Raw genomic sequence first — 13870 nt, 5'->3', positions numbered from 1 at the left:
CTAGTTCAACATACTAGACAGAAGTGAGCATGTCAGCTAGAGACACATCCATACCGCGCAAGCGCGAACATTTAAATTAGGAAACTCAAAATACTACACTCTTCCCCGCATAACAAATAAAAATTATAATTTAGTAATTAATGAACAAACAATGTTTGGCTTTCAACCAAACAAATACTTAAGTATGTTACAACTTTAATATTGTTTTAAAAGTAAATCTTGGGATAGAGGATTCCAGATTTCTCTTCTCCCCTACATAAGTTTTGGTGGTGACACATACACCCATATATGTTAAAAATGTTGACAAAAATGTCGCATAATATTTAGGTATAAATTCCGAAAGTAACTGCTAATTCTTCTCTATCAAAACCACAATATTTAATATAATGAAGTAAAGTAACTGATACAAATATTTCAAAAACAATAGAGATTCCATCTTAATGAATTTTATATCCAAACACCCCAATATTTTTTTGTAAAAATTTCCATTTTTGAAGTTTCAGTATTATTTCTGAATCCTTAAATATTGATAGTACAGCCTCTAAGGTATTGTATATATCAGTTAAATTTTTATTTTTATCACACATATATATTATGTTGTCCATGAAAGCAATCAATTGTGTGTTTATGTAGTCAGTCAGGTTTTGTAAAACTGGATCCAACAGTGCCTGTAGGGGCTGTAAGTAGTCTTCTTTAAAATCTAGCTCACAGTAGTATACACCACTTTCAAAGGTGTGAAATATGCTATATATATTTTCTAACCGTGTATCAATTTCATTTTTTTCTTTTTCCATGAACTTATTTTTATTTCCTTGCACTGGATCACAAGTTTCATTCACCTTCTGATCACATATCTTATTTTCTAACTCTAGAGGCCACCGCCCAAAAGCCATTAACCAGCTTCTACCTAAAATAGTGGGTTTATCATTGCCCACGACATAGACATCAACCTGTTTTGTCATTTCATTCCAACAAACATTAACATTTTTTACCATACCCACTGGTTGTGATAGACTTTGGTCAAAGTTTTTAAATGCAACATTACTTCTCTCACAAGGTTTTCCTGGAAATAATGTGTTATGTGTCTCAATTGTTATTGTACTAACCTCAGAACCAGTATCTAACTCTAATTGAACAGGCTGTCCTTCAACAAATAAAGTAACATACTGTGGAGGCAATTTCTTATCATCAAAAGCATTCAAAGAATACATACTGTAGTACATTTCCCTGTCATTCTCAGCTTTAAACAATTTTTGTATGTCCTCGCCAATGCTGTCCTCACCAACCACATCTACAGTTTTTGTTTGCCGCACACTACACACTCTAAAAATATGGCCCTGTTTACCGCACTCAGAGCAGAACTTATTTTTTAATGAACACTCAGATCTCACATGATTGTCTTTACCACAAACAAAACATCTTATACCATTCTTCATAGCTGCATCTGCTTGTGTTGGCCTACTCCAACTATGCCTTTGTTTCGTTGGTTGCACTTTATATGCAGAAGTAGCATTCTGCTGACTAGCATAAAACATATCTTTCACTCCATGTGATAATTCGACGTGTTCATGTTCCACCTTTGACTGTTTTAAGGCGGCTTCTACCGTTCTAGCCAATACAATTAATTTCTCTAAAGAAACATCACCATTCTTCATAAGTTCAAATTTGATCAAAGGTTTGTTGACCCCATCAATAAACTTTTCTTTAACTTGGTCATCTATATCTTTGAACTCACAGCGTTTAGCTAATTTCTTTAACTCAATAACATAGTCTTCTATAGATTCATCTTTAGTTTGATTCCGTGAGCGAAATGCCGCTCTGTCCAAAATCTTGCATGTTGATTTGGCATATCTGTTCTCCAATAAGTTAATCAAATCCTTGTATGACTTATTTATGGGCTTATCAGGCGCGCATAAATGATTGAGGGTTTGTAAAACCTTCGTAGTTAAATTTGTAATCAGTAATGGTGTCTGTTTCGTAGCCTCGATATCATTTAACGTAATAACACATTCTAATTGTTGTTCAAATAATTCAAAATTATCTCCATTGAATAATTCTATTCTCCCTATAAAATTATTCATTTTGACCGGTACTTTAATTGGGATTCTCCTAAGCGATTCAAACTTTTCAGTATCGTCTTCTTTCGAGTCCAAAATTGTCCGTAATTTTCCACTTTTGGTCAACTCACGAAGCGATTGTCTAAGTGATTCCACAGTTTCTTGATCAATATCCGATATTCCAATATCCCGAAATAAAATGACTAGCTCTTCCTTTTTTAATTGTTGTATCTAGCTAGTTTTATTTTGATTAATTTGCTCAATGAATTGCTGAACCACCATTTGAAAGTTTTCGCAATGACATTATTTTCAAACAAATGTGTCAAAGATGTCAATAATGAACGAACAGAATGAATGAATTTTATGATGAATGAATGAGAAACTGTCAATTCCAAGTAAATTCTGATTGATTTTGTTATCCAATCTGTGGTTCACCGTGCTCTTCCCGGGATATTCAAATAATCAGATTTATGATGGCTGTCAATTTTTTTCACAAAGCTATGCAATTTTGATAACGCGTTTTATAAATTTTCCGGTTTCCTCGTCGCCAAATTGTTGTATATCCGGGTGCCTCAGGAGGATGGCAATTAATTAATACACAAATCACTTCTGAGAAACACACCAATATATTTTATATTAATTAAATAAACTATTACATTTTACTAGTTCAACATACTAGACAGAAGTGAGCATGTCAGCTAGAGACACATCCATACCGCGCAAGCGCGAACATTTAAATTAGGAAACTCAAAATACTACAGACTTGTACCTAATATTTATGTAATTAATTATTTATATATTGCTATATACAATTGTTGATTGTTAACAAAATCATTAATAAAAAATAACAGTGATATACCTACGTGTTTCATTACTTACACCACCACCACCAAGTATCAAAGTATTAGAAGCGCTGTGTACTTGCAACTATACCGGTGTGGTCTATCGCTTCACATTTCCAAAACAATCTATCTCAAATTTGCTCCTGCACAGATTTGAACCTTACAATTATCAGGATACAGTTGCTTTTTAAATTAACTTGTTGTCTTAGCACGTGCCTAAACAGAAGCTCTTGCTCAACACAAAAGGAACAATGCCTTTGTTTAGAAACGTTCGTTTCAAAAAATTCATACTATATTTTAGTCTGCATTTTCGAAATTTGTAATTTGGCTTACTAACTTGTTCAGTATTTATTAAATTTTCATGGCACTTATTAAACCATTTGGTCTCGCCAAGGAGCCGACGTTGACAATTTCTATATCCGCTTTTAAGGACAAAAGATAACTAGCAAAAGGAAACTAACTACACGAGGTAAAGGGTTACTTTTTGAAACAATTTTGTTCCGCCAATAAATCGACGAAGCCCCGCTACGCGGGTCTCCTTTCCGCTCTAAGGTAACTAAGGAACCTACACGAGGAAAAGGGTTATTTTTAAAACAATTTAGTTCCACCAATGAGTAGACGGAGCCCCGCTACTCGGGGCTCCTATTTCCGCTCTAAGGAATCAAAGGAAACTAACAACCTACCCGAGGAATAGGGTTACTATAATTTTTTTCTGTGTAATTATATGTATGTCTGAAATATAATATACTTTAGGAATTTTAGACATTAAATCTATATGCAGAAAAATGAAACACGATGTAAAAATTGTTCTTGAATAAATAAGCTGAAACTGAAACTATATAAAATTTGACGAAATATAATATTACATTTTCAGGTTCCATTATTTTTTAACATATTACTTGTTATAAAAATTACAGCCTGTACAATTTGGCACAATATTTTTAACTAAAAATGAATAATATTTGTGATAAAATTCTATGGTAGGTACCGTATCTTTGATCGTAATAATTATATAATTTTAAAATATTTCGTTATTCTAACGGAAACTACGAACACCTATCTACAAATTTAGATTTTTGTTAGTTGCGGCATACGGTACGTATTATGGTCACGTTATAATATAAAAAATAATTCAAATTTATTTATATATCACCTTTCCTTGTTACCTATATCATTCCGTGCTATGTGCGCGAAGCCGCGAACTAAAACCTACCTGCAGGGGTTGCAAGGTCAACGACCCCACCCGAGCGCGCGCGCCGGCTCGCAGTAGGTACTGACTGTGGGTACCTAACCAAATCTAACCACGCCTGCGCGCTCGTTTACAAGGCACATGCATTTTAGCTTGTGTGTATTTTATATAAAATAATTATGTATTCATTTTCATATTTATTTATTACTTTTTTTTACACAGCCAGCACATGTAAACTATACAGGCTTCCTGTATAATATTTGTCACAAAATTCAACGTTTGTATAAACTTTTACATATAAATATGAAGCTTCAAATAATTTTCATCAGCGAGAAAATACGAAACAAGGAATTTTGCCATAAATATTGTAACCGGGAGATATTATAACCTTTATAATGTAGAAACTAATCGTTTTTGAAAAAAAAAAAAAACAAAAAGATATCCCACAGCCCGGGCTCGAAACCAGGACCGCATTGATCAGTGAGAGCCGTAAGCGGCGATGAAACCCACACGGCCAAATTCTACTTGCGACTGACGGGCAAAATTCGCCAATACATGTCATATAGTACATTGTGAAATAATTTGTTTTTGTCCTAAAACAGGAATTATGTAATGTACACTTGTAATAATGAAATGATAATTTAATTTCATTTTGTTTCGCTTCTCTATTCTAAGAAAAAAAAATGGCTCAGCGCAGCGAGCGGCACAGCCCCCCCGTCCGAGAGCCCGCAGGCAACTGGCGGGCGGTGCGTGGCGCGTTCTAAGGTAGCCCCTTAAAAATGCGTTGAAATACAAATACAATAGTATTGTAAAAAAGTAAATATAACGTAGTTTATTTAAGAAACAAAATCCAAATTTTTTTTATGCACTAAATTATCGGAACATTAAGAGCCTTTAGAATGATAAATCATTGAAAAGCCAGAATTTAAAATATGGCGCAACCAAATATTCGTATTCCACTCATCTCTTATAGTTATTAGTTATAAAAGGGGGCAAAGTTGTATTTTAACGCAGAGTGTGGAGTTGACAAACGAGCACGTGAAAGGATTCTATAGTTGAACCCAGGGACCGGAACCGCTTACCATAACCGGGGTTTTTCATAGGCTTATTTTAGAAGTTGTTTTAAAAACCCCAACCATAATGGTAACCTTTTGTAAGGGTGACTGTTTGATAGGGTAAGCCTATCTGATACAGTTAACTTAAATAACCTCTAACGAAAACCAAACCCAGTCTTAAAGGTTACCCTATCATTTTAATTATTAAACCGTTTAAGCAACTTTAATCTCTGCGCACATTGAAATTCAACTTATTATTGAATAACCATAGCGAGTACAAGCTCATACGTATCGTCTCTAAACAAGTTTATGTCGATTCAAATAACGTAGTTTTATGTCGATTCAAACAATATTGGACTTTAAAACCTTACACTAAAATTTAAAACATAACTGACCTGAATTATCATAGTGTGTTTTGACATTGAATGCATTCGTAGCGCGCGCCGGGTCGTTCTATTGTTTATCTATCTTACCTGTGCGTTTCCGAACAAGCTTTTTAAAGATCAACCTTTTGTTTGGCCGTCGGACCATCTCACCAAAGACGCTCATACTCGAGAGCAAATTTTAGTAAAGAACTAACTAAAAAAAATATTGTAAAAGAACAAAGCAAATAATTATATCGATATCTTACGATTAGATAATTGAAAACATCTTCTCAATTGGGCTTTGTTAAAAATGTCAAAATAGCTATTTATGCAACAAGTGCGGAAAGTAGGTGATTTCTGATGAGTGTCATATAAGCCGATACGAGTCAGAATTTCGGAAATCATCTTTGCGCACATGTTTCAAAGTTTTCAAACAATGCTTTACTTTGCATTGTGCGAGTAAATAAAAAAACATAATAAGACAAAATACTTTAGTAATTATTAAAATTAAAAGTTATGTTAGTACAATTTTCGAATTTGAAAGACATTGGTTTTATGGGACTTATAATAGTAAAGTTCAAAATAAAATAAAAAAATTGAATTTTAAAAAGCACTAGTGCGGAAAAGTATTACTTTCCACACGATTTTTATGGGACTGATAGTGAAGTTAAAGTTAAGTTTAACTTCACTATCAGTCCCAGTCATCAGTTAAGTTAAAGTTAAAAGCAAAATAAAAAAAAATGTTAAAAGCACCAGTGAATATTGTGGAAAAGTACCTACTTCTTTCCGCACAATTTTGCTTCATAGAAAACGCACTTTTCGAGCACATACATTCTAATAGCTATTTTTATGGGACTAATAGTGAAGTTCAAAATTTAAAGAAAAATGAAAAGTAAAAAGCACTAGTGCGGAAAAATACTTTCCGCACGATTTTGCTTCATAGAAAACGCACTTTTCGAGCACATACAGTGCTATTTTTATGGGACTGATAGAGAAGTAACAAATTAAAAAAAAGTAAAAAGCACTAGTACGGAAAAGTACTACTTTCCGCACGATTTTTCTGGGATAGACAGTGAAGTTCAAAATTAAAAAAAAAATTAAAAGTAAAAAGCACTAGTGACTAGTGCGGAAAAGTAGGTACTACTATCCGCACAATTTTGCTTCATAGAATACGCACTTTTCAAACACATACATTGTAATAGCTATTTTTATGGGACTGATAGTGAAGTCCTAAATAAAATAAAAAATTAAAAGTAAAAAGTACCAGTGCCGAAAAGTACTCTACTTTCCGCACGATCTTACTTTATAGAAAACGCACTTTTGTAATAGCTATTTTTATGGGACTGATAGTGAAGTTCAAAATTAAAAGTAAAAAACACTAGTGCGGAAAAGTACTACTTTCCGCACGATTTTCCGGGGACGGATAGTGAAGTTCAAAATGTAAAAAAAAAAGAAAAGTAAAAAGCACTAGTGTGGAAAAGTATTACTTTCCGCACGATTTTGTTTCATAGGAAACGCACTTCTCGAGCACACATACATTATAATAGCTATTTTTATGAGACTCATAGCGAAGTTCATAATAAAAAAAAAATTAAAGTAAAAAGCACTAGTTTGAAAAAGTACTACTTTCCACACGATTTTTCTGGGACGTATAGTAAAGTTCAAAATTTAAAAACATTTGAAAAGTAAAAAGCGCTAGTGCGGAAAAGTACTACTTTCCGCACAATGTTGCTACATATAAATCGCACTTTCCGAGCACATACATTATAATAGCTATTTTTACGGGACTGATAGCGAAGTTCATAATTTAAAAAAAAAAGTAAAAAACCCTAGTGCGAAAATCTACAACTTTCCGAACGATTTTTCTAGGACGGATGGTGGCCTTCAAAATTTAAATAAAATTGGAATGTAAAAGACACTAGTGCGGAAAAGTACTGCTTTCCGCATGATTTTGTTTTATAGAAAACGCACTTTTCGAGCACATACATTGTTATAGCTATTTTTATGGGAGTGATGGTGAAGTTCAAAATTTAAAGTAAAAAGAACTAGTGTGGAAAAGTACTACTTTAAAAGTACCTACTACTTGCTGCACGATTTTGCTTCGTAAAAAACGTACTTTTCGAGCACATGCATTGTAAACGCACTTTTTGAGCACATGCATTGTTATAGTTATTTTTATGAGACTGATAGTGAAGTTCAAAATAAATAAAAATTAAAAGTAAAAAACCGGCCAAGAGCGTGTCGGGCCACGCTCAGTGTAGGGTTCCGTAGTTTTCCGTATTTTTCTCAAAAACTACTGAACCTATCAAGTTCAAAACAATTTTCCTAGAAAGTTTTTATAAAGTTCTACATTTGTGATTTTTTTCATATTTTTTAATGGTTCAAAAGTTAGAGGGGGGGGAAACATTTTTTTTCCTTTAGGAGCGATTATTTCCAAAAATATTAATATTATCAAAAAACGATCTTAGTAAACCCTTATTCATTTTTAAATACCTATCTAAAAACATATCATACGTTGGGGTTGGAATAAAAAAAAATTCAGCCCCCACTTTACATGTAGGGGGGGTACCCCAATAAAACATTTTTTTCCATTTTTTATTTTTGAACTTTGTTGGCGTGATTAATATACATATTGGTACCAAATTTCAGCTGTCTAGTGCTAACGGTTACTGAGATTATCCGCGGACGGACAGACGGACGGACGGACGGACGGACGGACGGACAGACAGACAGACATGGCGAAACTATAAGGGTTCCTAGTTGACTACGGAACCCTAAAAGTAGGTACAAAACCTTGCTTGCTGTAAAAACCTACTTCATTTTATTCCCTTATAATATACTGATGAGTACGAGTAGGTCAATAATTGTACTATCAAATACAGAAACTAAATGACGTACATGTCAAATGGTAATAACTACGCAAATTCGAGTGCATGCGTCTGAGACAAGCTCTATCTATAGCAAACCAGTTTCAATGTAGAAAGACAACAAGGAACGGATAAAGCTTACCATAACTCAATGAAAACAGGTTTTAAAAACCCTATCGCGATAGGGTTTCGGAGTTAACTTAGTTAGTAGTTATGGTAACCTCATAGTAACAGATTCAATAAGCTTACCGTTTTAAAAGGTTACCTTTAAAAAAGCTTACCGTTTTATTTAGTAAGAAAATTGATTGGGTAAGCAAATTGATGAAGTTAAGCCTAAAAAGGGGTTTTCCGGTCCCTGGTTGAACCACGAGCGAAGCGAGTGGTTCGAGAATAGAATCCTGAACTTGCGAGTTTTTTAACACACGAGAAGTAAAATACATTTGCACCCGAGTGTAACACAAAACTTTTCCCATCACTATAGCGAGGAAACTACAACGCAAAAAACGCGTTTATCACTGCTTCCAGTAGTTCCACAGGTGGTAAATCATCTTTATTACTAGATTCACCTACTTTTATCAATTTTAAAGCAGTTAATTTGACTTTATTCAAGGTCAAATTACTTTACCCACTAGTAGATAAAATGCGTTTTTACCCGCTGGTATTAAAGGACAAAACACGTGTTTCCGAGCTAGCGAGGGAAAAGTAATTTAAAGTGATTTTGCGGTCCTGGGTTCGAATCCTGGTAAGGGCATTTATTTGTATGATGAGCACAGATATTTGTTCCTGAGTCATGGATGTTTTCTATGTATTTATCTATTTAATGGGGGATGTCTGAAAATTTTAAAATCGCCTGATATTTTTTCTGGTGATAGGAATAAGCATTTCTATTTACAGAAAAAAGTTACAGATTTTTTGGTAGCACCATACATTTTATAAAAATAAAAACGTGTTGCTTGACTGCGCGTACGACCCACTTCGGCAGTTATGAGATTTGTCTTAGTCTTTAAAAAAATCCATTTTGTCTTTAAAAAAGTTCCATTTTGAATCTGTGCTGGCCACAAACACTGACAGTTGATTGTCAGCTTGACATTTTTCTCGGAGAATTCATAACCATATCTGGTGAACTATTTATTACTGTTTTCGACTCATTTTCTCTCCCTGGCCTCTGATTTTGCCTCCTTCTACGACTACCTTCGCTCTCGAACCCCGGACCGTGATTTTACTGGCTTAAAACGACGACCTTTGATTTTAAACCCTGGACCTGATTCTACTTGCATTAACGAAGACGTGTGCTTGCCCTGCTTGCTGCCGACGGCCTTTGCGTTGAACCCCGGACCTGATTACAATTTTTAAGCCCATTGAATTGGGAAAACGTGGATAGGTACTAGCGATTTTGTAAGAGCTAGTTCATCTAATTTGCCAAAATGTGGAACAGCGACAAACACAATGCCTGTGAAGAAGAAATTGATGAAAGATGCAGAGATATTTTTGACAAAGAATGTGTATCCCATTAATTTTGAAAAGTGCAACTACATGTTATTAGAGTGTAATAAACATAAATTTGTCTTGATCTATATTAACATTATTACTCATTTTAGCACCCATAAGTACGTTTTCACATTATTCGATCTAATACCAGGGGCCCATTTCTCGAAAGGTACAAGCCTTGTATTACAAGTGTGTTTCCATGACAACCCATACGATTTGACAGTTCGCGCACTTGTAATACAAGGCTTGTACCTTTCGAGAAACGGGCCCCAGATGTTGGACCGATATCCCATACATTACAGGCGTCGTCTTGGATTTTTTCCATTGAAATCCTTCCGACATCCGATATTGGATCGGGTAATGTGAAAACAGGCTAACTCCTAGTAGTGATTCATAAGCGCACCTGCCTACAGATGAGAACTAGAGAAGGACCTGTGCCCTAAACAAATAACTTTAGATTGTTGGTTTATTGTCTGCTTTAAGTAGTTAGTGCTCAAAAAGGAAATGAGTTTGCGATGTGACGCCTGCTGCTTTTCACATCACCCATTCAGAAAGGGTACTTTTCGGCCCTGTTAGGAGGGAATTAAGTGACACTTTTCTGTTCAATAACTTTGTCTGGCCTGTATAAAATATTAACGCCACGGAAAGTGTTTGCACATATGTAATAATCAGTAATCAGTAATTCTTTATTGCTATCATAGGTACCTACATAAGTTGGTACATTTCAGTAGGTATAGCACAGCTATGAACCCTGTAAGGGCACTGCAAATATAGTTCTTAATAACTAAAAATCTTAATACTTATAATCTTAATACCTATATTGCTATGAGAACATTTTTATGTTGTAACATATTTTAATATTATGTATAAAAAAATTGTGTCGATTAAGTGCATAATATTTTTACAACAGACCTGATTCATATTTTAGTATTTTGCTTATATGATATGAAAAAAAAGTGTCAAATGGTAGCAATAGTAGATTGTGCAACAAGGGAGAAAAATGAGATATATATCTTGAGTGTAGCAAGGTATTCTTAAATTTAATCCTGAGCGTAGTGAGGGATTCAAGTGTTAAGACACAAGGTGGAATTAAATTTGCTACACATATTAACATCAACTTTTAGGAAATTTATATATAATGATATGTTATATGAACATAAAAAATGGTATGTTATGTAACCATGTAAAAAAAATGTGTCCTTGAAGGGAAAAGTATCACTTTGGTCCCTAATAGCAAAGAGGAAAAGTGCCTCTTTGCACCCTCCTCGCAGTGCAGGGAAGAAAATAACCCTTTCTTTTCGAATCCCAGTCACTACACTCAGTATTCAATTACATATAGAATACTTCACTTTGTTCACAATTCAATTTATATCCTCGCTATAAATATGCAATTTTGCTCCCTCGTAACACAATCTACTATAGTGCTGTTAATCATGATTTATAAGTATAGAGGGCCATAGAAGAATATGGAAAGCCATAGCCGACTGAATTTGATAGTAACTTGACAGTAATTCGACACACATGACATGACACACACCTACAACTCAGAAGTAAAATAAAACAACACAATAAAATAAATCAATTATATTTTATTATAGGACATTGCAAATTATAAAAAAAAATGTATTTTACCATATTTTTCCTATTGGTCTATCCAAAAAATACACATTTTATAAAATGCCACCGTGTCAGATATTTATGGCTTTCTTTTTTATGATATTATTGCCAGCGTGTAACTGCATTTTAAGGTGGGTAAACAAGACACGGTATCTTACACTCAGGTGGTCTTCACAGCAAAATCGCACTCTGGTTGGGCAGTTCCTGCCAACCTATTGACACCAACTTTCCTTCAGCTCCTTTCTTAATATGAACAATTTTAAATCTGGGTTTTAGAACAAGTTGGTATAAAGCATGTTTTGGGATCCTTATATCGTGTTTATGTACTTGTATTCATTATAACAAATAGTGTCCGGAACTTAAAAGCGTGATCGTCCTTATATCAAGCAAAATCAGAAGTCAGGGAGGCAAAACGGATCGTAAACAGTTCAGCAGGATCAGGTCCAGTGTTTAAAAGCAAACGTCTTCGTTAATGCAAGCAGAATCAGGTCCAGAGGTTAATATCAAAGGTCGTCGTTTTAAGCCAGTAAAATCAACGTCCGGGGTTCGAGAGCGAAGGTAGTCGTAGAAGGAGGCAAAATCAGAGGCCAGGGAGAGAAAATGAGTCGAAAACAGTAATAAATAATTCACCAGATATGGTTATGAATTCTCCGAGAAAAATGTCAAGCTGACAATCAACTGTCAGTGTCTATGGCCAGCACAGATTCAAAATGGAATTTTATTAAAGACTAAGACAAATCTCATAACTGCCGAAGTGGGTCGTACGCGCAGTCGAGCAACACGTTTTTATTTTTATAAAATGTATGGTGCTACCAAAAAATCTGTAACTTTTTTCTGTAAATAGAAATGCTTATTCCTATCACCAGAAAAAATATCAGGCGATTTTAAAATTTTCAGACATCCCCCATTATGTATATCGTCGCTTAGAACCCATAGTATACTCGTAAGCTTAGCTTAGTTTGGGGCTAAGTTGATCTGTGTAAGGTGTCCCCAATAATTAATAATTATTATTATTATTCATTTCAGGGGCTTCAGGGCTACGGAACCGCGACGTGGAAAGGCAGTCCATGGCGGGACCGCATCTCTCTCGCCATTCTGGAGCTTCAGGAGAAGGGCGTCATACATAAATATAAGGTGTCCCCCAATATTTATTTATTCATTACTTACCAGACAGCATGGCTGTAATGGACAGGATCTCATTGGAGCAGTTATGATTGCAGCTAGCAATCAACATCTTGGCCAGTTGAGGGTCAAGCGGGAATTCTGCCATCACAGCACCGAGATCTGTCAGGTTGCCGTCATCATCTGAAAATGTAATATTATGTTTATGTAAGTCAATCAATCAATCAAAACATTTATTCGTAATAAACTACACATTATGCATAAAATGGCTAAGAACTACAAAAGTATAAGGTATGGACAAGTTTATCACGAAATGGTCCCGTCTCAGCATAATGCCGACCCGGAGGACAGCGCTGATCTTCCGACGAGACCATTTGCGAGACACGAACGCAGCCGCGCGGTACGGCCCTACCGTAAGTTGAACGCGTCCTTACTGAAGGCGCCATTTTGTCTATTGTCTATTCTAGAGGTATAAATTGACATTTGCACAGACTAATAAGTTTGCATTACTTACAATATGGCCATATCGCACAGCACAACAATAATAAATTATTACATTACGCTATGGCATAAATAGTTCAACTATAAATATTGGTGGTAAATCATTATAATATAAACAAGTGATTAAAAAACAGTACAATAAAATTTGGTATTAGAAAATATATGGTTTGTAAACAACACAACATACCATGGAGACTTTATATGTACTTTTATAAATATAAGTCTATTTATATTCTCTTATATGTGTATGTTTATTCAATTTGTGTGTTGGACATTAGAATAATTGTTTTTTTTTTTTCGAAGCACCTACTCTGTTTGATTATGTTTGTTATTTCCGCTACCCAAAGGTTGTCTGGTAGAGATCGCTCTTTAGCGATAAGACCGCCTGTTGTCTGCCTCTATTTATAATCATTTGTTTTGTCTACACTGTATCTTTTGCTGAGGTGTGCCAATAAAGAGTATTCTATCTATCTATTAATTATATGTTAAATTGTTAATATATCGAATACAATTTAGTGGTATGGCACAGCGGGGCAATTACGTCTGGGGGACAATTAAAACTGATCCATTTTTTCCATTATTACACTAATAAGTTGAGTTCTACGTATCCACGTATCGTGTAGTGTATACACCACACATAGATGGCGCCAAAAAAACCTTGTTGCCATCGATTATTTGTAGATTGGCGTTAAGTGTCACTTTCGAGCCATAAAATCTATGCGAAAAGCGACACTTAACGCCATCTGCAAGTGTAATCGAAAGCTACA

The 13870-nt window shown here is 34.8% G+C and overlaps 1 protein-coding gene across 1 annotated transcript in view; it reads right to left on the bottom strand.

Moving 5' to 3' along the window:
* Window positions 1-13870, bottom strand: part of LOC125239737 (putative pre-mRNA-splicing factor ATP-dependent RNA helicase PRP1) — a 40243-nt gene that overhangs the window by 11510 nt on the left and 14863 nt on the right. The window contains exon 6 of the mRNA XM_048147384.1: window positions 12648-12785. Within this exon, the coding sequence (XP_048003341.1) occupies window positions 12648-12785 (138 nt within the window). The remainder of the gene's footprint in view (window positions 1-12647; window positions 12786-13870) is intronic.

Source organism: Leguminivora glycinivorella, chromosome 26, assembly GCF_023078275.1.
Source record: "Leguminivora glycinivorella isolate SPB_JAAS2020 chromosome 26, LegGlyc_1.1, whole genome shotgun sequence".
NCBI lineage: Eukaryota > Metazoa > Arthropoda > Insecta > Lepidoptera > Tortricidae > Leguminivora > Leguminivora glycinivorella.
Note: the sequence above shows the minus strand (reverse complement) of the source record. Positions and strands in the feature narration are given on the sequence as shown.